Here is a 27,630-nt window from a genome sequence, read left to right as displayed (position 1 = left end):
TCATCGAGCGATTTGTAAGAAAAAAACAAAAGAGGAAACGCATCGAATAAAACTTGGTAAAGGTCGTTAAAAAAGAAAGCTTGAGTCGTTACTATTTTTGGTTGTCACAAAAAATCCCCCGTATACATTTTACATAAAACCCGTGTTTGAATGTTTTGTTTGTGTTTTGCTCCGGTTTTCTTTATCTTCTCATGATCTTGAACGCTTCAAGCCAGCTACTGCTGGAACAGAAGCACTGGAAGCACCAGTACTGTCTGTACCAGAGCCTGAATTTGAGCCTGAGAAAGGAGCAGGAGATGGACTGATCTCGTTACTGCTACTTGAATTGCCATTGCTGTTGAATCGATTGACAACCGGCAACTTTGTAACAGCCGGTTTGGTCTTTGATGGGCTGTGTGGAATACCAACTGTGATTCGATTGCCAGAAGAAAGTCTACGTTGATGGGCACGAACTTCTTCACGTAAACGTTTATTCGCATTCTTCAATTGATGCAATTCAAATACCCAACTACTAGATCGGAACGTTGACAATTCTCCAAATACCGATCCAGCAGCGGGCTCTCCTGGTTTCAATCCTGCAGCTTGATTGGCTTGTGCTGCTGCCAAAGATGCCTCTTGACAATATACAGCATCTTTTTGTAGGTTGGCAAAATCTGCTGGATTGGCTTTTTGCGTGTAGACAAAAACGGAAGGAAGACTTGAACCGCCTGCAGTTGAAGGGATCACGGTCGAAATCACCATTTGCTGTGGACCTCCAATACCATTGGTCATAAGATGAGGAATGGCAGATACTTGCATGGATGACAATGCGCTTGTCATAGATTCCAAAGCATTCTTATCAATGATTTCCTTCAAATGCTTTCCTGTCAGAGCAACGTTGTGTTCACTTGTTGGTGATCCACCTTCAACGACACTTGTCACATTACCAGATGTGCTCAAGATTAAACCATTGACAGAAGCTTTGAACCAGAATCCCGGGGCACGGCTGTTAAGAGATCTGCGTGCTTGTTCCCATGGCAGGTTGTAGATCGGACGAATTCTACCGGTAGAAATGACAACCTTTCTGCCTTTTCCTTGTTCCAAATGAAGTTTACCGACATTCTCGATCCACTCATGACCATGATTCTTGTGCTTCATGCGCATGATCAAATTGACTTGTGGACCGGTCTGACCAGCGCCTCCTTTAGTGGGTGGGTTGACAGTGCCATCGAAACGTGCCCAATGGCGTGCAGCAGCTGCAATACTAGCATTGCTTGTGGAATCCTTCAATTCACGGAAGACAGGCACCACATCGGAAGGATGGCAGAATTCACTGATGCTCTTTCCAACCAGTTCTTCCGGTTTGTATCCGAGTATCTTTTCCACGGATGGTGAAACGTACAAGAATGTTCCTTTCAATGACAGAACATGCACGATGTCATGACTGTTCTCCAAAAGAATTCTTGCCCACTTTGAGGATTCTTCATTGCCACTGGTCATTATTTCTGCCAATTCTTGGGCAAGCATTGCCTTTCGATTGGCTTCGGTCTCTGCTGCATTCGGTCCTGAAGGTTGTGCTTGATTCAGCATATGCACTGATGGCATCATATTGGGTGAGCTGTAGTTGACGACATATAAACCGTTGGGCTTACGTTCCATCACAGCACTCGGATGTTCGACAAGATCGACTTGGAATCCAACAAGGAAGACTGGCTCTTGACTATCGCCCCATGTGATTGGAACAATAGTTACCAAATTGATAAACGGAGATCCGTCACGGCGATAATTGATCAAACTTGTTTGACATTCCTGCAAACGTGTGAGGTGCTTCTTGATATGACGAACGGCGCCATTGTCAGTGTGTGTACGTTCAGTGCCTTGATTTACATTTCCATCAGGTGATTGCAAGAAACGGCAATTGCGACCGATAACTTCACTGCGGTCGTATCCAGTCAAATGACAGAAAGTATCACTGCAATGCACAATCGGTTGATCGGGATGTTGTGCATCAGAGACTGTGAATGAGCACGACAAGTCTACCGGACCAATTTCAATCTTGGGATTTGGACGAGTTGCAACTTTCATCAAAGCACCAATGAGATCGAAGCCTGTTGCTGAATATGCACGACGAACAAAATCGCTATGAATGTTGTTATATTCGGGCGTTCCTTGCGTGGCAGCTCCGTGAGAATTATCGACAGATGGCATTGCTTGATTGCCATCTGGTAGAATATCACTTAAACTTTCCATAGGAGCAGAAGCCTCTTGGATATCATAAGACACTTCACTGGTATCGGGTTGAACGACATTACGCATCGATGTTGGTTGACTAACACCATGACCGGCAGCTGCGCCCCGTCTCGACAAGCGACGTCGTTCTTGAATGGTGAGCTCAGAAGCTTTCTTCGCGATACTTAACCGTGAAGCTTGACTCAATGGTACAGAAGGAGAGCTATGACTTCCTCCTTGACTGCGTTGACCAGCTCCACCCAATCCTGCAGGCGCTCCTCCGGCCGCGCCTCCCATCTGCGGTAGCCAATGGTTCATTTGCGCAACATGATGAGCAGCAATGCTTGCACGATAATTTGTTGTGAAACCACCATTTGATGTTTCAGTACCATTGATCGGTTGTGTCATGCTAGCACTCATTGGCGTATCAGATGCAACGGGTGGCCGCATCATGTCGGAGTCTTGAGAGCTTTCGATGGTGTTGGCATTCATATCATGCTCTCCGTAGCCGTTAGCGTTGGAGGATGCCCAATCTGGCAGCATACCAGTGTCGTTGTAATTGATAGAATCCTCAAAGGGATTTTGTATGTTATCCAATGAATCAACCAGATCGTTGCTCATGGAATTTGTCATGCCTACACCTCCCATCATTGGGAAGGAGGCATCATTCCCACCGGCGGGCGAATTCAAGAAGGCGGAAAAATCAAAAGTAGGTGTCGTCTTTTCATTCATTTTGGCCAAAATAGGGTTTTTGAGATTTTTTGGACTTTGTTTTTTGGGGTTGTTGAAAGCGGTGATTGAGTCGAGTTGGACTTTTGGTAAAGATGGCGTAGCGGAATCGGACGCCTGTGATTGCTTAAAGCGAGAACCGGGAGTGGCTTCTGATGACTTTTGTAGTCGATGAATTCTGACAATGATTGACGAAAATGCTGATCGTCAAAGCTATACCAGATTAATGGCGTGGGTTATATATGCAGAGTTGTCAACTTGTGAATGATGACAACAACACTCTTGAAAGTCTGGATTGAGACGTTTTAATTCAAGAGTCAAAAAAGAGGAAGATCGACCTTAGCGAATCGGAAGGTCATGCAGAAGCTCGGAGTTAATGAAGCGGAATGGCGAACAAACTCCTAGAGAGAGCTTGTGATCGAAACGAGAAATAAACGAACTGATGCCAAAAAGAAACTGGCGCGTTGAAGAGTTTGAGATGAAATTTGTGGTTGATCTTCTGTCAACAGAGATTCAACTGTAGGCTTCGGATAATTGTGAGGCAGAAATGCTTTTTACGGACAATGAAACGGATCAATAGCTATGACTTCTTTCTCGAGAGAATGGCAGAGCGATATCGGCTGCCGAAAAGAGAAGAAAGAAAGTCACGATACTGATCGGAGACGGATCAAAGTCTTATTTGACGAATGGAAAAAGCGTTTGACCCAACGATAAAATCGGAAACCCACCCCAAGCGTGAAGATAGTCAACGAAGAGTTGTTAATCAGACTACTTTGTTGTCAATCTTTTCAGCACCAGGGGAGGAGTGAAAGATGTTGTAACAGAAAAGATTCCTTGAGAGATGTAGTTTGTTTAGATCGATTGAAAATTTGTTTTCATTCACCTCGAATATCGACTTTTAATCTTGAAAGAATGTCGCGAGGTCTTTACGAATGAATGATTGCTGGAATGTGCAACTGTTGGTCGTTAATGACAGAATTGTGTCGAAGATCCAAAAGATGGCCAGCTGTTGATAAAAATTTGATGATGGTTTTGAGCCAAGCACGCCACGGAGAGCGCGCAAGATGATAAAAACTAAACCGGGGCAGAAGAACAGTGTTGAAGAAACTCAGCGGGTTGAGCGCTGGAAAGACGAGTGAGTGCTTTTGTGTGTGTGTTTGTGCGCGCGCGCGCGCCGCCGCCGCCGCCGCTTTTGCTCTCTTCTGCTCAAAGGGGGATAATATCAGCGGGCTGCCGCGTGTTAGGGCGATAGTGCAAAAAAAGCAGCAAGGCTCACTTGTTGGTCCGGTTCTTTTTCTTTTATGGAAATAAATCGGATTAACTCGTTCTAACTTTCTATCACAAGGAGGAGTGATACCTAGGGGAAATGTTTTCAACACGAATGGACTTGTATATTGACGTGTCACATTGACCTCTATAACCCATAATAATAACGGCTCACTTCTCTTCTTTAGAGTCATAGCAACGGATCAAGACTCAAATTATATATCGATATTATTTATATATAAATATATACTCGGAGGCGTTTACCCTGTCTTGAATGCTGTCCCCGTAAAGGTTCGTGCTCCTTTTAAAAATAAAAAGTTGCTATTTATTTTTCAAAAGGATGTAAGGGGGCGGAGCGAAATTATGCTATGGGAATAACTACTTTAGGCAAAAAAGCAGTGTGCACGGGTCATGCTCAACTGATTTCATCCCGCGTTAGACGTTGACATGGACCCTAGGGTTATTGCAGTATCAATGGGGGAGAAAAGGCTTAAATAATCACCCGAGAAAAACAGCTTGCTCTCCTTGTCAGGTGTTTCTTTGAATTCTATCCAAGCGTCATGACGTCAATTTAAAGATAAGATGCAGAAGAATGAAGATTCAAATTCCGACTGAGAAAGTTGATCATCATTGCATGAACGGGGTAATTGATCACAAAGACACTTCAATGTTAATATGATTGATAGACAATTATTTCACTTAGAATCTACGCAAGGATTAATGACTTGTTTTATTGCTTGTCCTTTCAAGCTGACTGACTTTGAAGATGAGCTGCTTACATAATCCTTATTCACCCAATTGCTCAGCGCGTCGCGTTCTGGGTCGGGCGACATGATGATGAATGCACGACCAACATTGATGGTCAACTTAATCTTTTTCTCCATCTTGATTCGAAGGCAGAATCACTATGGAGAATCAAGCAACATCCTCATCTACTCAATTACCCGACCCATCTCTACCCGCTCCTCCTTTGCAAGATGATGAACAAGGTTTCACAGCAGCACAACTAATCGAAAAACAAGCTGAATTAGAAGAAGCAGCTCGACAAGCAGTACCTTTTAGCTTTACAAAAGGAGGCTGTACGTATGAAAGAGGGTATATACGACAACCCGTATATGCTTGCAAAACGTGCGGCGGAGGTGGTGTTTGTGCTGGTTGCTCGGTAGGCTGTCATGCAGATCATGAATTAGTGGAATTGTTTGCAAAGAGAAACTTTCGTTGTGATTGTGGAACACTTTCGCTTTGTAGAGGAAAATCGGAAAAGGAAAAGGCGCTCTTGCCATGTTCTCTGCGTATAAAAGAACTGAACTTCGCACCGCAGAACGATGAAAACACATACAATCAGAATTTTGATGGTCAATTTTGTCGATGCGAACGTGGAAAGTCGTACGATCCCGAAAAGGAAGATGAGACCATGTTCCAATGTCTAATCTGTGAAGATTGGCTACACGAGTCTTGCACTTCTTTACGTCCACATAAGTCTCCACTAGAAGCATCGGAGTCTCAATCACCTAATCGTTCCATATCCGATGGGCCTCTTGTGGATCATGAATCGTTCGAATTATTCATCTGTCATGAATGCATACAAAAGCCTACCAATTACATCCTGCGTCGTTATTTGGGAGCAAAAGGATGGATTATTTGCTTACCAGAAGGTCCCAATCAAATTCTACCCAAGGAAATTGATGGTATCCCTGCAATACCTGTCGTTGCAAAAGGCGAAGGTTGGACGAGTTCTTGGAAGGTGTATGGACTACTCAATGGTACAACATTAGCACAAGAGAAAGAGCCGGTGCAAGCCAAGGTCGAGCAACCTTTGCCTACAACAATGCCAAATGAAGGAGAAACTAAGAGAAAAGCCTCAGAAGAACCAAGCCAAGAGGATGGAAAAAGCGAGAAAAGAGCCAGAAAAGACATCAACGGTCTCAGCGTACTAGACAATTTCTCCGATGCAGACAATGAATCTGTCGGAGGTGCAGATGCACCATTGATACCTGTCAGCGCAGACAAATTGGAAGAGCTGGACATTTGCATAGAACCAGACGTACCTTTATTTGTGCAAGAAGAAAAAGTTGCTCGATTGGATATATTTTTGACAGAGTCATTTCGTGATCGGATATGCAGATGTAAACGATGCGCACCTGATTGGACTCATTTACCATTCCTTCTTGCGCCTGAAGAGACGTACTCACCACCTCAATCGCAAGTTGAGGAAGATGGACTGGATGGGAGATCGGAGGCGGGCGGTTCACAAACTTCTTCAACGTACGATTTAGGTTTAGCAGCTTTGAGCAAATTACCACGGGAAAGGATGATGGAATCTTTGCAGGCATACAACAAAATGAGAGATGCACTCTTTGATCATTTGCGTCCTTTTGCCGATCAAGGAAAGGTTGTCGATGCGGAAAGCGTTCGTGAATTTTTCAGAAAACAGAAAGAGGGAAACGCCTAAAAAGCGCCAAGAAGATTGCTCTGCCACCATTTTCGTCTCCTTGTATTCGTTGACAACAATTTCATGTATATTAGAGCACACTGTATATACCATCATGTATTATCAATCACCTTGTCTTCATTGCCATCTGCTGATCACAATTTCCACGTGCATAATATTTTTTAGAAATTTAGCCTTCTCCACCAACCAAAAAAACATTTTGCAAATACACGCGTTTCATGCACTGAATTTCTTTCGGACCGGGTTAAGAAATTTCATTCTTCCTTCCTCTCTACAAAAGTCTCTGCAGCATTCATCCATTCATTCTTCAAAATGGATGATGATTCAAAACAGCTGGAGATCGACAGCGTAAGGAGCAACAATGATGCAATCATCAATGGGGAGCAGGCTGCAATGGTACCCTCTGATATTCTTGAGGAGAAGGCAAATGCAGAAAATGTTGTGAAAGATGAGGAGAACGATCATGTCAGACAGACGGAAAATATTGAAGACATCCACGATGACACGGCGCAAGATCCAATTCATACCGAGGCTATCGCACAAGATACCAAAGAAACAATCCCAGACGTGATCGCAGACTCGATAAATGCTATGCCAGAAGCACAGACAGCCATATCCGATCTGGACCTAATCAGAGCACAAATAGAAGCCGATGCTGAGATGCAAAAAGTTACAGAATCAGAAGGTATCACTTCAGGTCCGCAAGACGAGCTGAAACGTCTACGACAGCTAGTGCTTGCTACACGAGGAAGCAAAGGACAACTGCCTCCAGGATGGGACGATGAAGCGGGAAGTGAACAAGTTGTTCCAGGAGAACAAGCACAACCTGGAGGGGAAGGCCAAAGTTCTGAAGATCTGGTACAGTCTGCTTTGAAGAAAGTGGATGCTACCCAAGTGCCAGATTCTGAGGAGGACGATGACAGCAATTCTGATTCTTCAAGCGATGAGAGCAGCAGCAGTAGCGACTCTTTACCATCTACAGGCGCTGGCGTGAGAAATGGAAAACGAAGAGGAAAAGTGGTCATGCAAACCGGATACGATTCGGGAGATGATGGTGAGGGTGGCGCATCTGGTGCAGGAGGGAGAGGGCCAGCAACAAAGAATGAAGTAATTGAGCCAACTGTAGATGTACCTCCTTACACACTCGTTCCGGAAGGTATCGATATCCGTTCTTTGGGCAAGATTCATTCAATCGTTGACAGTGTCGTGGTTGTTTCACAAGATACGGGTAAAGCACCTGGAGCACAGAATACAAATGGATATTTGGTCCCTCCTGTTGATCGGACAGGCAGAGTTGGCGAACAAGAAGGAGAATATAGCGTACTGGATACTGGCAGCGTATTGGCATTCGAAGATCGCAATGTACTTGGTGTTGTGTTTGAGACATTTGGATCTGTTCAAGCGCCTCTGTATGCTCTTCGATTCGCTTCCTCCGCTCATGTTAATCTTGACCAGATTCAGCTTGGCAAGCCAGTCTTTTACGTTCCAAACGGCAGCTCTTATATCCTAACACGTGCTCTTAGAGCAATGGGTAAAGGTAGTGATGCAAGCAATATCTGGGATGAAGAAGTTGGAGATGCAGAGCAAGAATTTAGTGATGATGAAGCGGAAGCAGCTTTCAAAAAGAATCAAAAAGCAAAACGAAGTGGAAATAGCGATAAAGATGGAGGTAAAGGAAAGAAACGCAACGCTGAAAATGCATTTGCAGGTCAAAATAGCGCTCAGGTGAAGTCATCCGTTGTAAAACACAATCTACCTGCTCGACCGATGGGGTCCGCAATGCAACCGGCCATGCACAGGGATGCAGATTTGAGCTCGGCTACAAGATCGATGCCATTGCCATATGATGACGATGGACAAATATCTTCCACACCATTACCCGGACTAGAAACCTCGTACGAGAGTAATGTGCTGTCCTATTCTTCACCTTCTACTGTAGGTGCTCCTTCCTACCAACACATCAGACCTCGTGGTGGTTCATCGCAGGTAATGCGTGGCCGTGGCAGAGGAAATGGAAGAGGTGGTATGATAGGACACGTTAATCCAAATATGAACAACTCAAGCTCGCCTGTAGGAGCGAACGGATGGAATACTGGTACGCAAATGCCACAAATGCTACAGCAGCAAGCGCAATGGTCAGGTCAAGGCTATCCACAACAGCAACAGCAACAATGGCAAGCCTCTTATGGCCAGGCATATCAACAGCAACCACAAATGATGAATCCACAAATGCAACAGTATGCCGGGTATGCTGCCACACAGGGATATCCTGTGTATACTCAAGCTGTAGAACAACAAGGTGTCGATTCTACCAATTCATACGATCCTTCCAAGCCTCTGTTCCCTTATCGTCAACAACAACAGCAGCAGCAGCAGCAGCAATCGACTGCTCCTCCCCAATATTCCTATGGGCAACAAGGATGGCCCACATACCCATATCAACCTCAGAATGGCTCGCCACCGAATTGATGCAATGAATAGAGATCGATGGCAAATAAGTAGTCTATTGTACAATATTTCGTCGTTAAATCATGTATTTTAATTGTACAATATAAAACAAATAAAGCATTGTATGCAAATCTTGTCAAGCTGCTGTGGCTCTGCCCTTTTTCGAGCGTCTCGGTGTGGCTGATTCGGTTGTCGAAGTACGACTTGATCCATTCTCATTCTCATGCTGCGTCTGTGAATCGGCATAAACCCTTTGAGTGATCGGTCTAAAATCTTCCGGTCCAAGCATTTCGGATTGTGAAGTCATTGTTGATGCATCTCTGCAAACCGGCATAGCACGAGGCATGACGAATTTTTGATTATATTCGTTCATCACTTCTCCTGCGATCAATTCTTTATCTTTCACCAAAGCTGCATAGAAATAAACCAAGATTGCCGTTTGTGCAGAAATGAAAGCCATCAATCCTAAACTGACGAATAACATAAAAGCCTTGCTAGAGCCTGAATGATGACCTGTACGAGTATTTGCGATGTATATCAAAAGATGCAAAGGCGAGTATAGCGTAAAGATCCTCAAAGATACTTCTGGTGCTTGCCATACATCAAGAGCATGCATCTGTTGAGCAAGATTGCCGGAAGAAGACTGTCTGCCTCCTGCCGGTCCCGAGGAAGGTGGGAAGAAGAATCGAACAACAGCGCCAATGTATCGAATGACTCGGATACGATATAACGCTTTCTTTGCAATCCAAATCAATCCAGTGGTGATCCTGTGTGCGATTTGTCCTGATGTCTCTAGCACAACCTCAAGAACCGGCTTTCGATACGTTGCACCCACTTCTGACACTGGCAAGTCGACCAGTTTTGCATTTTCGCTTTGCAATGATTCGTTGGTAGACTTGAGCCATAAATGATACCTTCTTCGTGCTGTAAAAAGGTGATAAGCATTGGAAGCAACGGCCACAATCACAAAGAGCAAAATCAGATTTGCAGACCAACGCCATGCTGCATCTTGTTGCTGTTTCTTCCGCATGGAAAGACCGCCTGCCATTCCAGTCTGATCATTTCCGAACAAAGAGGCATTTTTTCGACCAAATCTTCCTTGTCCATTGCCTGAAGTAAGACGTAAAGATCCTTCTGGATGCATTGCCAATAATAAGCAGCTGATGACGTGTAACGCAACACCGAGCGGATAGCCTATTGCAGGATTGCCAAAATCCAGATATTCACTGAACACGATACGATCATACCAGATCGAGGGTAGTTCTTGCAATTTTTGTGAGATTGACTTCCTTCTCACAAATCGTGATCCCCTTCGTGTTCGATTGGGGGTTGACATTTGTTGATCCATAGCGGTATCATTACTTGATGATTGTGATTGCTGTACACCTTGCGAACTCATCCTTGGAGAACGAGCAGCGGCTATTCCTGGACTTCCAAAGCCAGCATTACGACGATAAGATGCATATGTCTTTGGACTTGAAGGATCCAAAAAGACGGATTGAGAAGTGTTTGGCGTACCATTTCGACTTGCAGTCAATAGATTAGATGAAGTACGTCCGATTGGATGTTGACTTTTATAAATATCATATGGCGTGGCTGGTGCTCTCATTGAAGGAGAAGCATTATTGATTGAATTACGAGCAATCCTGCCACGATTAGGAAGTGGACTTGCCATTGCGTTGTGGTAGTTGGATGAGAAGGTTGTATTGAGTGGAGAACAACACGAAGGTGAAAGTGTCTGTCTGTCTGTAACGCGTAAAGTCAGCTGCTTCAAGGCTGTCCGCTTTTTTGTTAAGAAGATCGCTCAGGCCATTCTATGCTTTAACCTCTTACAACCACTTGATCTCGCCATTGACCTCATCAGGACAAGATGAAGAACAGACTACTGAATATCTCGAGTGCATGCATCTTGCTGCTAATCACAATTCTGCAACTCACACAAGTCGTTCATGCACAATTCTTTCAACATATGTTCGGCGGAGGTCAGGCATTCGAACAAAGAGAGCAAGAAGTGCCACCTGTAAGTGAAATGCTGATGTCGGTTGAGGGATGCGTGACTGATATTCTTTTCGTCCCCAAAGTCTGGCGACAGTAAATGGTTTGACGATCGTGTACAAGCAGGTAAGTTAATGGACGTGAGGAGATAAATGAAGTAAACCCCGCCAGAAGCTTAATCAATCATCCTTTACCACAACTTTCCTTTTTAGCGACATGCTCTAAATTCCTTTGTCCCAGAACACTTTCTTGTGTAGACAAGCCAGCACATTGCCCATGCCCATTCGAACAACAAATCAGATGCTCATATCCCGATGGACAAACCGGTAATTTCGAAGAAGGCGGATTCGTATGTGTTCAAGAGCCAAATTGTGATCGAATCAATCAATTACGTAGATTAGGACAAAATTTCAAAATGAGCGATTTAAAGTAATGCAATGAATCTTTTTTTCTCCTTCATTTCACTCCTGATTGTGTTTCATGCAAAAATGTAGAACTAAAAGATGGTTGTGCAATTGAAAAAATGAATGTGTACCTCGTTGCAGAGGTGGGTATTATACAGAAAGTAGAGCAAATAGTTAGCTTTTGTATAGGAAATGCATCGAGAGCATGATAAAGGGGATTTGTTGTAAAATTAAATGTGGTATCTACGCTCTCCTACAGTATTGCATCGGGGTATGCTTGAGATTACGGCATAGTAAAACCAAGCTGATTGGTAGAATGAAGCAATGGCATTGTTTCATGTCGAACTGGTCTTCTTCGGCCAGGCGAATGCTGTGATGGATCTTGTTGTGGCAAGGTAGGTGACTGGGATGGAGAAATAGCATAAAAGCTGCTATACAACTGGGCCAGATCACTGGTCAATACGTTGTCATTTTGTGATTCTGTCATACGACCAGAAGGACGTGCGAATAAACTTGCGCCACCGCCATTTCTCTCTGGCTCAAAGGATGTCGGAGCAGAAACACCATAAGCATCTGCGCTACTCCAAGCCTGTTGTGATTCTATCCTTTGTTCCGTCCAAGGCGAGACATGATTGCCGAGTGGTGGGTCAGGCATTGAGCTGAGAGGTAAAGCAGGCGTACTGGCTGTGAATTGAGCATTCAATCGGTTCATCGAACTGGCTTTTCGTACATCGCGGGTTTGACGTTGGTGATCGTCTGGCGAGACTGACCATCCGGTTGCCTGTATGCCATTTTCCTGAACATGTTTGCCATTTGATTGTTGTCTGTTATACTTTTGTTGCTCTTCCTCTGCAACGGCACGCAGATCTTGCTTCGAACTCCTTCCGCGCATGATCAACTTTTTCACCGCTTTAGGTTTCAAGCTACTCAATCTGCCCGGCACACTCACAGCTTCATCTGCATCTGCTTGATCCGTATCTGAAAATCGTCTGCTACGTTTCTCAAAAGGTCCTGCTTCGTTGTTCAATTTAGGTGAACTGTTTGCGCTACTTCCGAGACTCAACGTTCGAGCAGAAGATTGAAATCTAGGCCAATTTTGACCGGAAGCAATTAGTCTGCCTTGCTCATACGCAGAAGGAGGTGATTGTCCATTTCGACCATGACTGCCATTCTCAACCGCTTTGACGTTGTCCTGCCTATCATTCTCGGTAGACACAGTCGAAAGAAGAGGTGCACTTGCAGTTCGTAATGGTACAGGTAGCGAATTTGGACTTTGTCTCCTTGGCTGACCATTTTCGGAAAGATAGACAGCCGAATCTCCAGGCTGGACGGGTAATGGCTTTTGAAGCTGTAGGTCAGAAATCAGTTGTGCAGAAACACCATTCAAGGTTTGCATTGGCATTCCATTAGCATCCACTGCTGAAACGCTATTTCCTCCAATCGTAGCCATACGTGCTGTAGCTCTTTGACGTGCTCTGCGCTTTCGCCAATCCCAATCTCTTCCAGAAGCAGCGGTCGATTTGGTAAAGCGCTCAAACCAGAATTCATCATCTTCATCGCCTGTATTAGATCCGTTTCCAGACCCAGATCCTTCTTCCGAGATTGATGATCCGGAGACCAAAAAAGGTGATGTACTTCTAATCGCACTCATCTCTGCCATCTTATCTAATCTTTCTCGTGCTCGTTCATGAACCTCTATGTAAGGACTCCAATCCGGTTCACGTAATTTGACCATCTTCTGCCGCTTTTCTGGCCATAATGCTTGTGCTTGTTCGGGTGATAGCGTGCCTAGCCTTGGACCGGCTCCGAGTCCGCCACCCACAGGTGATGTTGGTCCACGTCCTGCTCCAGGCGGTAGCCTACCGGGCGAGAGAGTACTCGTAGGTGGAAGAGTGTGAAAAGTATCGCTATTGGCAAATTCAGAATTGGGTTCCACACTCCAAAAGCCATAAGGTGATCGGGTATCTAGAATATGCTGATCAACTGCTAAAGGCGTTTGGGGTAGACTTGCGTAATATTGTGGTTCTCTTCTTAGAATTGATGCCAACTTGTTCGATGTCTCTGCCGGAGATCCAATCCATAGACTATCCATATCTGTCTGTGCAGAAGCGAATGATTTGAGACTGTTGGGCGATTGGGAGCCGATCTCATCATTATTTTGGCTAGACTTTCCTTGACGTGTGAGTGAATCCAATCGAGTAGGTCGCTTCGATTCGTGGTCTGAGTTGCGTGAAGTAGATCTCCTCTGCTTTGCCGATCGACCAGCTGTGTGCACCAAACGAGGAGAGGAAGCATTAGAGGAGCTGCTTGATTGCTCATTGCCATGCAAGAGCCTGCCACTCTCTTTTCTCTTTCGTGAATTGGGCACAGGACTATGACCAGGACGTGCATGCAGATCCATCTGCATCGCATTTTCGCTCAACTGTGATTGCGGATCAGAGCTGACGATTCGAATCAGACTACTAGGTCGAGGTCTCGATAGAGCAGAATCTTTGCTAGAAGATCTTCGATTTTGTCGGGATGCGATCAACATTTTGCGTAGATGTGGCGGTAATGAAGATGCCTTTTCCTCTTCTTCCAAATCATCTTCAAAATCGAAATCATCCGAATCATACTCTTCATCTTGTAATGCCTCCTTTTCACGAAGATGAAGCGCTTTGATCGCCCTTTTGTTCTGTTGCGAACGTACGATGAGAAGTAGAGAGACGATGAATACCAAGCCACCTATTCCAACACCGATTAAGATTTGAAAGCCAGTAGCATTTTCAGCATACCTTCTGGCCATTATCGATATCTGCACAAAGGCAGCATATGCTATTCGTAGGCAATGTGACCAGACAGTGTATGCGTACCGCATCATTCTTTGCCAAAGAATGTCTCCATCTCGCCAAACTACTCGTCTTTGCTTGTGAAATTGGGATAAGGTATCTTGCCATTGAGTGAAAGATTTGAGATGGGGCTTGTACTGTGGCAAAGGCCCTTGTCGATGTCTTGAGGTATGGATTAGATCGCTCCAGCTCCTACTGCCAGCTTTTTGAAACATGATTGTTATACAGATAAATTGATAATTGTGTGCTTTACTCTGTTGAAATTAAAGAAAGAGTCTCTCTTTAATCGAGAGATAACTCTGGACGGAAGCCATGGAAAGGCGATTGATATGAATGTGTAGATGATCGTTTGGTAGTCCGCGTCGATAATCAAAAAGGAGCGGTGCGGATATGCCGAATGAGAAGGAAGGGCTTTAACGCGTTACTCTGTTGAAGGAGTCTCCCATTCACACCCGAATAAATAAAGAGTGTATCTTGTATGATGTCGAAGTTGATGGCAGCAAAGTAAGAAGCAAGGATGCAAGGGTGGAAGAAAGATGAAAAGTTAATTAATGCTGTTTGATTGAATTCCGGATGTGCCTGGAGAACGGTTTTGCATATATATTTCACAAGACATTTCAAATATGCTGCTATTCATAATGTATAATATTTTTATTCACACTAAGAAGAACTTACAATGACAGGTACGGTACCCTACCCATGCACTGCACATACGGTTGCAAACGTACATGCGCGGGTGGGCGCACACACACACGCATACGCACGAAAAGGGGAAAAATACTAAATCAAGTCTCCTTGTGAACCATAATAACCCGGCTTTTGTTATAGAACGATGCCCCGCTCTTGTGGATCGGATGCAATGCACTCGCGCTACGCCTGTTCTTTCCCCCCGTGCGTACAGTTAGATACACGAACAAGAAATGGCATGACAAGACAACAGGAAAAGAGAAGGGAAGATGATTTCTTTTTTTCGTTTGACAGGGCAGATTGAAAGTCAAACCCTAACTCACTAGTCCTTTTCTTGGCTTTACCCTCCCCTTCTGTCGATCTTTTTCGAAGAACAAAACCGTTGTACTGCCGCACTCCACACTCTTTCTGTGACTTTACTGTTGAAATGCTGATATGCACAGAATCTCACATCGGACTTTCAAATTATGTTGTCCGATCGTGATTGTAAGATGAATGTACATATGGAAAGTCTAGTAGTGTACATTCAGTGCATCTTGAATTGAATGAATCAAAAGTGAGACAATTAGAAGATCAGGTACCTAACTAAATTACATCTTGATCGAAATAATCTGCTCGCCAAATTTCTACATCATCCCACACCTGTCTTGGCCAATCGGGAGAATTGCCGAAACATGCATCAACGGCTTTACGAACTTCACGAGGCGGTATTTGCTTCAAGATAAGATTGTGTTGCTCTCTTGCATGATTTAAAGCAGTTTGAACTTGTTTATCATCTCGTCTCTCTAATGCGATCAGTGCATGTGGACGTTTCTGAGACGAAGATGCCTTCTTGATCGTTTGCTGAGCATGTGAACTTTGCCCTTTCAATGCCTTTATCAAGAGAAGCTGAATCGTTTTGCACAACCCATCAACTAATGCAGGTTGATAGATTGTATCGGCAGTAACAACCAAATCCACATCAAAGTCACTTTCGTCAATCACATCATTAGAGATTGTCGTCCAATCCAATGAACGCACCTCTACACCACCTTGACTGTTCCGGCTTACGTTCGGTCCTAAGACTGTATGCAAAGGAGGCGCAATATCCGTTGCAATCACATTCCAACCCAATCTCTCCAAAACCAATGACGTCAACCCGATCCCTGCGCCTAATTCGATCACTCGATTATTGCTGAAATCTTTCGGAGGTATTCTTCGATCATACTTTTGCTGGAGATAGCATACTAGAATTTGAGAGGAAAGCCAGAGACTAGATCCGGTCGTAGAACCGTCTCCTGCTACTTGTTTGAGTTTGAATGTACATCCTAACTTTGGAATAGGGTATAGTAGCTCGATCAACTCTTTTGTGTCATTCGCAGGTAATGGTACGTGATTGCTATCTCCAGAGTCATCCGCCATCACATTGGAAGATGGACGTCGTAAAAAGAGCTAATCAACTGAAAACAAACGCGCTTACACACAAATTGGAAACGGAGGCGTCATATTGAAGGGAAAAATATTGTTTCATTTGAAGTATTGGGAGAAGAATAATAAACAGCAGTGCTAGCGAAGAAGTTTTAAAAGAAAAGATAAGCAAAAGGGTGTATGTAAAGAACGATCTTGATCACATTTGTCGGTTGTAATGTACCTTCTTTGCGCCGCCCAATCTGAAGGCCTTTTGAGATCCATAAACCAAATTATTGTTCTCATGTTTACCGTTGTGTGCATTGTCATCATGTTGATTCTTCAATTCGGACAAAGCAGCAACCCTTGCTTGTTTAGCATGCATTTCCAATTCACCCAATGAATGCTTTCCATGGTGTCCTGATTTGATCGGTGGTCCATATTGATACTCGGTCACATTGTTTGCCGCATTGGCTTTATCCAATGCCAAGTGAATAAAGTGTCCTCCAACAACCGGTCTAGCGATAAACAAAACTCTTGGCGTTGATGGCTCCCTTGGGAAATCTCCATCAAGAGTTTCATATAAATCAGAAAATGGTGCATCTTCTTTACGATCTGTAACATATTTGTACAATTCTTCAATCCAAAATTCTTTTGTTGTCGTATTATCGGCCGTTCCACTTGCCCACATTTGCCAATCAGTCTTTGCCCATGTATAACGTGAATCGAGTGGTGTACCGTACTTTTGCACCTTTGTAGGGTAGAATGCGTCTTGCTTCGTGTAGATCTCCTTTGCCACTAAGCCAAGATTGAGCAAGCGATCGAAAATCAAATTATACAAAGTTCCCCAACTGTTGTCATCTTGATAGTCCAACTTGACATGACTGCCATTCTTGTTGATTGCATATCCGTAAAAGGCTTGGATGTACGTTTGAGAGACATTGGCATAATTCTTTGCATCATCAGTCTTGCCGATCATGTTTGCAATATGTCCAATTGCGGCAATACCCTCAATACCCTTGAGAGCTAAATTGGTTTGATTAGCCAACGTTCCCGCAAAATCGTCCGTACTGAGTTGCGCTGCAGGCACCAATGAATCTTCAATCAAAAATTCTGCCCATTGTTTCATAATTTTGTAATGCGATGATAACCAAGGCTTTGCAACTTTTTCTCCTACCAATTGTGCATAATGCAGTGCCAACAAAATCATATTTCCACTTTCTTCTACTTGCATAGGTTCATCTTTTCCATCATTGTGTCCAAATGCAGATGGATACACTCCCAAATCGTGTACGCACCATTTGTTAGGGTACAAGCCTGATTCGGTATATTCAAAGATCGGTCTCATGATATCGCGCAAGATTTCCGGATTCAAATAAGTCAACATCGGGAATTGAGGTGTGAAAACGTCGACTGTTTGCATGTCTCCGTTGGAACTAATCTCCTTCAAAAAGACGATTGTATCGGAAGTATTGTAAGATTTGCTGGTATCGTTGTATGGCACAGTCCATTCCAAAGTTGCAAATGATTGACGGAGACTTAATTGGGTGATTGCAGAATATTGAGCACCAATCTCACCGCCTCCAACAGCCTTTTGACTATCTTGATCGATTTGTTGATCCAGTTTGATACAATGATCCAAAGCATTTTCATAGTCATCCATGAAGAACGAAACGAGATCAGAAAAGTTGGGATACTTTGCCATCCAATAACCGAACCTGTCTTGTAGGTATGATTTCGGACTTCCATCGTGGTTTGTGTCATTCTTTGAAGGGACCTTTTTAATATAATTGACATATGGCGTACGAATGAAACCAATGGCAAACAGAGCTTCATCTCCACCTTTTCCATCAAAGTCAATGGCATACGAGAATGAATTATCCGGTCCTCCAACGGGATTATGGTCATATGTCATTGATCCTTGCGTCAAGAATTCAAGTTGAGCGACCACATTATTATTGTTTCGCGAGCTCAATCCTTTACGTTTACGAACGGCATACGTTGCAGAGCCCCATTCGGCACGTTGACGGAATTCTGTATATTGTTGTGGATTTGTTCGTTGGACGAAATAGATTGAAGATCCATTAGCATTGTCAACCCATTGCATGTTCATTGGATAATTCTGGTAATCGTAATCGTGACCGGTGCACCATCTCTCATCGATATCTGTATACATTTGAACGCTTCTATTTGTCGCGCTGCTACGATCCAAGGAGAAGTGCATATAACTGAGAGGAATACTTTGACGGAAATAATCATTAGGCCAAACGGGTGTCATGAAAGTCACGTTGAATTTGACACCATCAGCATCGAAAGAAAAGATTGATCTGGTAGAGGTGTATGTGAGACTTGTTTGCTTTGCATTTTGTCCTGCACGTACAATCGTACCGAAACCGTTACCCATCCATTGATAGGTAGTATTATCCACACGAATGTACCCAGTCCATCCTAAACGATAATCACCGTCAGCACCATAAGAAGATGTCCAAAACGCGGGATATTGACCAGCAAGGTAACCTCCGTTTCCGACATAGTTTGGGGGTGTTGCATCTGGGTTGCTACCAGAAGGAAGCCAAGCGTTCAAATAAGGGCTCTTGACGGCAAGAGGAATGCTTGGTGGATTGAAAGGAGAGAAGGTGCTGCTTTGATCTGAGGCTTCCACTCTGTCTGCAGCACTTGCGGCTAGCAACTTTTGCATGATTGGATTGTTCTCTAATTCGAGTTTGTTCATCTGATGAGGATCTCTACCAAGAATATTGCCTAATAATTCTTCTGCCGTCCAATCCACTCCTTCAGGTGTGTAAGAGCCTGTGTTGCTGCTATCTTGACCTTTCACGTTCATGAATCTACCTTGCTTCAAATGCTCAGGTCTTGTTAGATCTGCCAATTGAACAAATGCTTCCGCATTTGTATGTTTAAGTGATGCATAGCTTGGCGTAGCGATAGTGAATGCCATAGCAATGGCAGCAATGATACTGTTTGGCCTCATCTTGCCGTCTGATGGTTTCTACAAATCCAGGTTCTTCTTTGCGAGTGGAGTGAGGAGGATGTGGTTGGGAGAATAAATGATTGTGATATGAAATATTCGTGTATCTGGGGTAAAGTATTGACCTCCAAAGGAGTTGATGCGAACTGTGCGGAGAAAGGGGTGGTCCTAACTTGGCCTAGTGAAATGGAGCGGTCAAAGTCAAATGTCCTCCTGAATGAATGAAAGAGAGAGAAAAAAGAACGTATTCCTTGGCGCCTTCCTTGCTTCTTTGTTTATATGTTGATAAGCTAAATTAGATCGTCATGAATTGAACGAGAATCGAGCAAAAAGGTGAATGTTAGGAATAAAGGTGGGGTAAATGGGAATCCACATGCAATCTGTGCTGGTCTAAATGGATTGATTGAGTATGCATATATATGCACACTTGAAGGATGGCTGGCTTGCCTTTCCGAATGGGAGAATTAGTGCAAGGATGAATAGAATGCTTTGAACATGGGCTAGTCTAATGCTCTTGGTCTAATTTATGCATCTTACGCCCTGCCACACAAACATACACACACTCGAAGAAGGTTTGGTCGCGTGTTGTTAGCTAGCTGTAAGGGTTCAAAGACTGTCCAAATGCTGCCAAAGAACAACAACACTCCTCCACCACTGTACGTCAATATACATACAACAGGCATGCTGCTGCGTATCGAACAATTTCAAATCTTTTAACTCCATTTATGTCCGAGCCCTTTTAGAACGGTAATGACAGAACAACAACAGATGAACACGAAATTTTCATTGGTAAGACAATCTTCTTTGGATCAAGTATTAAGCCTCATTCTGTGGTTTGTCAGCTTATACTATATTAACTCAGTCGAGATCATATTGCTTCCCGTTGCCTTATCTCATAAGTGAAGCCAGTGAATGATATGTAATATAATTATACTTTAATAATCATCATATCCTTATACCAATGATGATGGCTAACGAAATGCATGAAAAGAAGCGGTGCGGTACAAGCATAAGACGTTATGCGTGCTTGCGCTCTCCCGCGGAAATCTTTGTCGATAAAACGGGCTCAGACTCCCGCGCAAGCATGAAAAAGGGTTTCAATATGATAAAAGTGAGAGAAAAGAGAGACAGTGTATGCCAAAGAGCGCGCCTATCATTTTCAGTGGCTATTCGGTGTACACTCACTCAAATACACGCACGCGAGCCCTTTCCTTATTACGGGCCGAATTCTTCTTCAGCAGCTGATTGTGCGAATGCGCATCGAATATATTCATATACACTCGGAATTTTAGCAACCGCACTCAAATGAAAGGCTTACTACTGTCACATTCAAAACACACTGTCTTTGCGCCTGAAACGTGGTCAAATAAATTGCGTGTTTGGCTGGTGTCAATTTTATATCCGCATAATAGCATATGACAAGAAAAATAATATACAACGCTTTTGCTTACACTTGATGAAATCTGATCTGAGTGAGTTTCTCATTGTGATCATCATCACTCAATTTATCGCATAGGTGTGTTGCGTATAAATCACAGCACGAGGAAAGGAAAGGATAATTGATCGCGTGCAAGATAGGCGATCTTACTTAGGTCTTTCGCCTTTTCTATCGCCCTCTCTGCTCTTTACGCCATCAACATAGCTTTCTCTTCTGATCAATTCAGCAGAGGAAGAAATTCGTGAGCATCTTCGATTAAGCTTTCCTTCAGCAAGGTGTTGACGACTGATTGACGAGTCTCGAAGAATCATTCGCTATTCATCATCCAAGCTCCTATTTGCAAGTGGTGCAATCACGTTTGAAAGGAAAGGGATACATTCTTCTCAACCAATTTCAATCTCCGAGACATCGCCTCCTTCATCTTTCTGTGCTACTGCGAAGTAGCATTAAAAGAAACTCTTAACATCTCCCGGATAAGGCAGTGCTGACCGGTCTCTTGGTGATCAACAAAATATATCGACATTAAGGAAGGGATACTCAAGACCCGTATCCCTATCATTTCATATATCGATTGCACATTTACAATTCACGACCGTCTCTCTCCTCGCCGCTCATAATCACAACCAAAGATGGGTATGCTCCGGAGAACAAATACGTCAGTCTCCACACGACGGAGGAATGCGAGACGACGTGCTGTTCGCCAATCAGGGGAAGGATGGTCAGCAAGGCTACAGACGAAACTGAAGAGACTTAATCCTGAGAACCTCTTCGCTCGCACTAGACCGCCACCAGCTCCAAGATCGGTCTATTTCAATGAGCCCCTCCCAGCAGAAGCATTTGACAAGAAAGGAAAGCCACTCAGACATTGGCAATTTGCAACGAATCAACTTTTAACGGCACGTTATACGATTTACAATTTCTTTTTCAAAAATTTATGGGAGCAGTATCATCGTGTTGCCAATATGTTCTTTACCTTGATTGTTGTTTTGCAATTCTTTCCCAAATTCGCCACGATTTCACCGGGTCTTGCCATGTTGCCACTCTTGGTCGTCTTGGCAGTCACGATGATTAAAGATGGATACGAAGATTGGAGAAGACACATCAGTGATCGAAGTATCAACAATGCCAAAGTACGTGTTTTGATCGGCGGAGGATGGACGAATCCAAATGTTACCGAATCAAAGCAAAGGTCAATCAAATCAGCTCTATCAGCTTTCTGGGATCAAATGCTGGGCGGAAAGAAGCGTCAGCAGAAGAAGATGGAGCAACATGCACAAGACATTTCAGCTCATCATGACAATGCATCCGTTGTTGGGCCTTCTGAACCACCACTTGATGCTCCAGGAGGAGGTACAGCACCATTCAGAACGGTGACGCAAGATAGCGGAATGCAATCAAGCGTTGCGGGACATGATCTCACACGTCAAAGAACTTCAATGAGCTCTTTACCTGCAGGAATGACACGTAGAGCATCAACGATGGGCGGTAGCGAATACGAGCATCTCGATGACGGTCGCATCAAACATCGAGGAAAGATTCTTACCCCAGAACAAGAAGCAAAGTATTGGGAAAAACGTTCACCTCGATGGAAGAAACGTAATTGGGAAGATCTGCGGGTTGGTGATTTTGTCTTGTTGAAGAATAATGATCCTATCCCTGCCGATATTATCGTTTGTGCCACTTCGGAAGAAGAAGATTGCTGTTACGTTGAAACGAAGAATTTGGACGGAGAAACAAATTTGAAAGTACGACATGCTGTTCCTGAATTGGCAACTCAGCTTCGATCGGCAAGTGCATGTGCTGAAGCATTGATGCGCGTTGATGCTGAACCTCAAGATACGAATATGTACAGGCTCAATGCAAGTGTCGTTCTCGGAGACCGTTTTGATCATGAAGGCAACCCTTTGCGATGCCCAGTCACGATCAATCAAATCTTACTGCGTGGATGCAATTTACGTAATTCCAGATGGGTGATCGGATTGGTGCTCATGACGGGTGCTGATACAAAGATCATTGCCAATTCGGGTAATACACCTACCAAGCGTGGTCAAGTTGAACGATTGATGAACCCAATGGTGTACATCAATTTGCTCATCTTGGCTGCTATGGCTGTTGGATGTGCTATTGCTGATGCTCGGATCGAAAACTACTACTTTGCCAGGGACGCTTATTGGGAATTCTATGCAATCTTCAGTGACGATAATCCTAATATAAACGGTTTGGTCACTTTTGGTAATTCGCTCATTACGTTCCAAAATATTGTTCCGATCTCACTATATATTTCTATTGAGGTGGTTCGTACGATTCAAGCATACTTTATCTTTGACGATTATGATATCTACTATGAAAAAACAAATCGAAGAACAATTGCTCGTTCATGGAATTTGGCCGATGATCTAGGTCAGATCGAATACATTTTCTCCGACAAGACTGGTACATTGACGCAAAACTTGATGATCTTCAGAGAATGCTCAATCGGCACGGCTTTGTACACCGGACAGGACAGCGAAAACAATCACGATCAAAGCGATTCAGAAAAGATTCATTCATCGGTCGATACAGGATCTGTATCATCTTCCGCAGAAAAGGCTGGCTCGACACTCAAGAAGGTCAAACGTGCCAATGCAGAAGTTGCACCTTTTAAAGATTGTTCATTGAACGATGCTTTGCGTCAAGGTGGCAACTCTGATCAAGAGAAAATTCTTGGATGGTTCTGGCGTTTGTTGGCTTTATGTCATACTGTTGTCACTGGCGAAGATGAAGAGACTGGAGAGTTGGAATTCAAAGCGCAAAGTCCCGATGAAGAAGCACTTGTTCAAGCTGCCGCTGATGTCGGTTTCATATTCTGCGGAAAGGAGCGTAACACGTTGGTTATTCAAATTCCTTCGGGTGACTTTGAAAAGTACGAATTGTTGACTGTTTTGGAATTCTCCTCTGTACGAAAGCGTATGAGTGTAATTGTCAAGAGGGAATCGGATGAAAAGATCTTTTTGCTCACAAAGGGTGCCGATAGTGTCATCTTTGAACGTTCGGCTGCAGGACAAGACTCATTGAAATCGTCAACGGATGAAGCTCTAGAAGCATTTGCCAACAAGGGTTTGCGTACGCTTTGCTTAGGATTCAAACCTCTAACTCACGAAGAATACAGCAAATTTGCGCATTCATACCATGAAGCCAGTGTCGCAATGGAAAGACGTGAAGAGCGTATGCAGGATTTGGCAAGTGACATGGAGCGTGATTTAGTTTTGTTGGGTTCAACGGCTATTGAAGATCGTTTGCAAGAAGGTGTTCCCGAAACGATTGCTGATCTAAAGCGTGCCGGTATTAATATCTGGGTTGCAACGGGTGACAAGCTTGAAACTGCTATCGCGATCGGTTACAGTACCATGTTGTTGTCGCAAGATATGAATTTGATCGTCGTCAGAGGAGGAGAATATGGTCAACCTAATTCTGCTTACAATCAACTGAAGCGTGCCGTCGAACAATTCTTTGGTGGATCTGAAGTTCTTGAACAAATGGTATATCAGCCGCCAACGAGTGAAGATGGTGAAGACCACGAGGGACGTCCATCCATGCAAGGAAGACGCAGTACGGCAAGTGCTACCTCACTTGTGGGCGAGGACAACGGACAACGATCTGGTGGATACGCTTTGGTCATTGACGGTTCAGCTCTAGGACATGCATTGAGCGAAGAATTTAGTAAAGAATTGTTACTGGAAATTTCGACAAAATGCAAGGCTGTTATCTGCTGTCGTGTTTCGCCACTTCAAAAAGCTTTGATTGTTAAATTGATCAGAGATGGACTAGGTGTGATGACTTTGGCAATCGGTGATGGTGCAAATGATGTTTCTATGATTCAAGCAGCTCACGTTGGTATTGGTATTGCCGGTGAAGAAGGTTTACAAGCCGTTAATAGTTCAGATTATGCAATTGCGCAATTCAGATTCTTGAAGAGATTGTTACTCGTTCACGGCCATTGGTCTTACCACAGAAACGGTACAATGATTATCAATTTCTTCTACAAGAATCAAATCAATATTTTCACACTATTCTTCTTCCAAATTTACTGTGCATGGTCCAGTACGCAAGTTATGGATTACGTTTATCTATTGTTCTGGAACGCATTCTGGACCGTTGCTGCGGTGATTGCTATGGGTATCTTTGATCGTATCTTACCCGATCATGTTCTGATGGCAGTGCCGGAGCTATATGCACGAAGCAGACAACGCAAATACTTTGGCGTCGGGTTATTCATCATTTATCTTGTCGACGCAATATGGCAAGCAGCCGTCTGTTACTTCTTGATCATGTACAGCTACGACGAAACGGCATCAAGGGATACGGGATACTTTATCGACTTGTGGGAATGGTCAACAACACTTGTTATGGCATCCGTTTTGGTAGCAAACTTGTTCGTCGGTTTGGACATGCGTGCTTGGAATTGGTGGATCTTTGCCGGTGTTTGGCTCGGTCCTGTTTTGATCTTCATCTTTGCACCTATTTATGCTGCTTTCCCGCCTTCGTTGATCTGGACATACAGTTATGGTAACAATCAAGCATTGTATCACAGTGCATTGTATTGGTTCTCTGGTATTATGGTTGTGGTCGTTTCTCTGATTCCCAAAGTTATCTGGCGACACGTTCGATCGATTTATTATCCAACGGATATCGAAATCATGCGACAAATCGAAAAGTTTGATCCTCAGCATGACTTTGTTCGTGATCCTGCGATGCCAAATCTTCGCGCAGCAAAGAAGTACGGATTAGACGTTCCTGAAGGTCAAACAGGCGGTAGTGGAGACAATTCGGATATCGTTGATGAACAACAGTATCACGGCTATCCAATGGCTCCCTTGCAAAATGTTATGAGCAGAGCAAGTAGTATTCAACATGATATGCTGACTGGCAGTCGTACACCTGTTCGTGGATATTCTTTCAGTGCAGACGATCCAAAACCCAAACGGAAATCCACCATCCGTGAAAAGTTGTTGCCAAGCGGATTGAGAAATACGTTGAGTAGAAGACGTGACAAGAGATTGTCAACAATCCGACACAGTGACACAGGACATGACGATATCCGTGAAGCAGAAGGGGAACACGTACAGGAGTTCGGACAGGTACAAGAAGAGCCTGGACCGGAAGCCGAAAGTGAAGATGAAAATGAGCCAGAAGAAGAGGAGGCAAATACCAGACAGCCAACGTTGCAAGAACGTGTTGAAGATACCCTTTTGCCTAATACTCGCGGACAAATGAATGGACCGATGAGCACAAACCAGTGATCGTTGTTATTTGACGAACAATTTCGAGCTAAAAAACAGACTCGTTTATTCTTTCTTTTGTTAATAGATCTTTCTTTTCTTTCAATCGGACTCAAATGATCGGAATGCCTTTCATCTGCTTTTTGGTTCGAAATGAGCTTTTTTTCTCTTTATGCTTCATACCCTTTCTTGTACTATTTACGCTTTTCACTTGAGCGTTTTTGTTTCTCGCATAAAATGACATGCTGTGAGCTTACTCGTATCAACATCTTTATATCCTTTCCATACTTTACTCACACACATTCAGCATTCGCATACACATTCTTTTCTTTACATATACTACTACATCACATCCTCTCTCATCTATCTTGCTCGCTTCATATGCTCGAGTGGTTGCATTGAATATGATCTATAATTGGACTTTAATTTGATGATGATCGAATTAGTGTCTGATTTGTTAAATAGGTATCCAAAAATAGACTTATCGGAGCATACACGCACGGCAAAGGCTGTGGCACCTTCCCCTTCTTATGGCGTTAAGGAGCCGTACGCACGCACAGTCAGGACCGATGAGGTTACGTTGCATACACTGCTGTTGTGCAGCTACAAATGCGGCAGTGCATTTTAATTATAGAGTGAATATAAAAAAAGAAGAATTCATTAGAAAAACTTTATTGAGTGCGCTGGGAAGCGCGCCGAGCAAAGATTAATCGCATAAACCCTAGAGGCGCAGCGCAATAAAAAGGGGAAAATTACTGGGCTTAAAGCGGGAAAAGACGAGGGAAACAGAAATCATCTAAACAGCAAATAATATTGGCTGTACACAGATTAATTGCCCTTTTTAATCCGTCCGCCGGCGGCGGTTCGGCAGAGAGAATGGAAATGCACTATTCAAAAAGCACGCAAAACACATACCAAAGAGAATTCAATTGGTTAAACAGCACTGGAACTGTTTTTTTAGACAAACTGTGCCTTGCACACTACAAAATTGATTTGTTTGCCTGCCTTTCTCTCCTCTTTTGGGCTTAAGATCAGCTGCGCCCCGTATAGACAGGCAGGCTCCTTTTCCCTTTTAAAGAGGCTGCACCCTCCTGAATTATAGACAAGACACGGCAGACTGGTATTTTTAACCCGTTTGATAGAAATCTGTCAAAAGAAAGGCTTGATTATCAACACGCCTTTTTTACTCCTCCTTCTTGCTTTCGTGTCATCTTTCATTTTATACACTCATTTCACTACACCATCCAACAAATTGACCAAAAGCCGATCGTTGCTTCTTTTCCATCACATCATTTTTCAAAGACGTTGCTGGCCATCTTCTTTGATCGGAACAAGTGAGCATCAAATTTGATCACGATCAAAAACGTCAAAATGCGTCAATCAAAAGCTTACATATCGGCAATATGGCTTATCGTCATTGCCTGTGTAGCCAGCCATCTCGTATCAGCACATCAATCAGCACAACAACACAACGCTAGAAAACTTGTCGTTCGTCGTAACAAGAATGACGTACAACCGCAAAAGAGACAAGCAACAACCACAATA

At 43.6% G+C, this 27,630-nt stretch overlaps 9 protein-coding genes across 9 annotated transcripts; 4 read left to right on the top strand and 5 right to left on the bottom strand.

Moving 5' to 3' along the window:
- Nucleotides 1–450: 450 nt before the first annotated feature.
- On the bottom strand, nt 451–2,100 carry FA14DRAFT_111040 (uncharacterized protein; the record flags this gene model as incomplete). Its single annotated transcript, XM_025495927.1, has 2 exons — nt 451–1,178; nt 1,245–2,100. Coding segments are annotated over 2 exons (1,584 nt in total), but the record flags the coding sequence as incomplete, so codon positions are not given.
- Nucleotides 2,101–4,927: 2,827 nt separating this feature from the next.
- On the top strand, nt 4,928–6,790 carry FA14DRAFT_159821 (uncharacterized protein). The gene has a single exon (XM_025498402.1). It carries the CDS (start codon nt 5,111–5,113, stop codon nt 6,653–6,655), a length of 1,545 nt encoding a protein of 514 aa, XP_025358384.1. The 5' UTR covers nt 4,928–5,110; the 3' UTR covers nt 6,656–6,790.
- A 148-nt stretch (nt 6,791–6,938) lies between these two features.
- Nucleotides 6,939–9,205, top strand: FA14DRAFT_159820 (NAF1-domain-containing protein). Its single transcript, XM_025498401.1, has one exon. It carries the CDS (start codon nt 6,968–6,970, stop codon nt 9,122–9,124), a length of 2,157 nt encoding a protein of 718 aa, XP_025358383.1. The 5' UTR covers nt 6,939–6,967; the 3' UTR covers nt 9,125–9,205.
- A 193-nt stretch (nt 9,206–9,398) lies between these two features.
- Nucleotides 9,399–9,563, bottom strand: FA14DRAFT_107274 (uncharacterized protein; the record flags this gene model as incomplete). The annotated part of the gene is made up of 1 exon (XM_025495801.1): nt 9,399–9,563. A coding segment is annotated over one exon (165 nt), but the record flags the coding sequence as incomplete, so codon positions are not given.
- A 1,410-nt stretch (nt 9,564–10,973) lies between these two features.
- On the top strand, nt 10,974–11,531 carry FA14DRAFT_118515 (uncharacterized protein; the record flags this gene model as incomplete). The annotated part of the gene is made up of 3 exons (XM_025496299.1): nt 10,974–11,123; nt 11,185–11,224; nt 11,311–11,531. 3 exons carry the CDS (start codon nt 10,974–10,976, stop codon nt 11,529–11,531), a joined length of 411 nt encoding a protein of 136 aa, XP_025358381.1.
- A 23-nt stretch (nt 11,532–11,554) lies between these two features.
- Nucleotides 11,555–14,903, bottom strand: FA14DRAFT_188110 (uncharacterized protein; the record flags this gene model as incomplete). Its single annotated transcript, XM_025501640.1, has 2 exons — nt 11,790–14,903; nt 11,555–11,594 (listed from the first exon to the last, which is right to left on the bottom strand). Exons 1-2 carry the CDS (start codon nt 14,543–14,545, stop codon nt 11,555–11,557), a joined length of 2,796 nt encoding a protein of 931 aa, XP_025358380.1. The 5' UTR covers nt 14,546–14,903.
- Nucleotides 14,904–15,602: 699 nt separating this feature from the next.
- On the bottom strand, nt 15,603–16,418 carry FA14DRAFT_177355 (uncharacterized protein; the record flags this gene model as incomplete). The annotated part of the gene is made up of 1 exon (XM_025500733.1): nt 15,603–16,418. One exon carries the CDS (start codon nt 16,416–16,418, stop codon nt 15,603–15,605), a length of 816 nt encoding a protein of 271 aa, XP_025358379.1.
- Nucleotides 16,419–16,839: 421 nt separating this feature from the next.
- FA14DRAFT_105799 (DUF1793-domain-containing protein) lies at nt 16,840–19,047 on the bottom strand (the record flags this gene model as incomplete). Its single annotated transcript, XM_025495756.1, has 1 exon — nt 16,840–19,047. A coding segment is annotated over one exon (2,208 nt), but the record flags the coding sequence as incomplete, so codon positions are not given.
- A 2,030-nt stretch (nt 19,048–21,077) lies between these two features.
- On the top strand, nt 21,078–26,361 carry FA14DRAFT_22755 (phospholipid-translocating P-type ATPase). Its single transcript, XM_025502039.1, has one exon. It carries the CDS (start codon nt 21,457–21,459, stop codon nt 26,104–26,106), a length of 4,650 nt encoding a protein of 1,549 aa, XP_025358377.1. The 5' UTR covers nt 21,078–21,456; the 3' UTR covers nt 26,107–26,361.
- The last annotated feature ends 1,269 nt before the right edge of the window (nt 26,362–27,630 follow it).

Source organism: Meira miltonrushii, assembly GCF_003144205.1.
Source record: "Meira miltonrushii strain MCA 3882 unplaced genomic scaffold FA14scaffold_1, whole genome shotgun sequence".
NCBI lineage: Eukaryota > Fungi > Basidiomycota > Exobasidiomycetes > Exobasidiales > Brachybasidiaceae > Meira > Meira miltonrushii.
The sequence above is the reverse complement of the archived record's forward strand: the minus strand, read 5'-3'. Positions and strand labels throughout refer to the sequence as shown.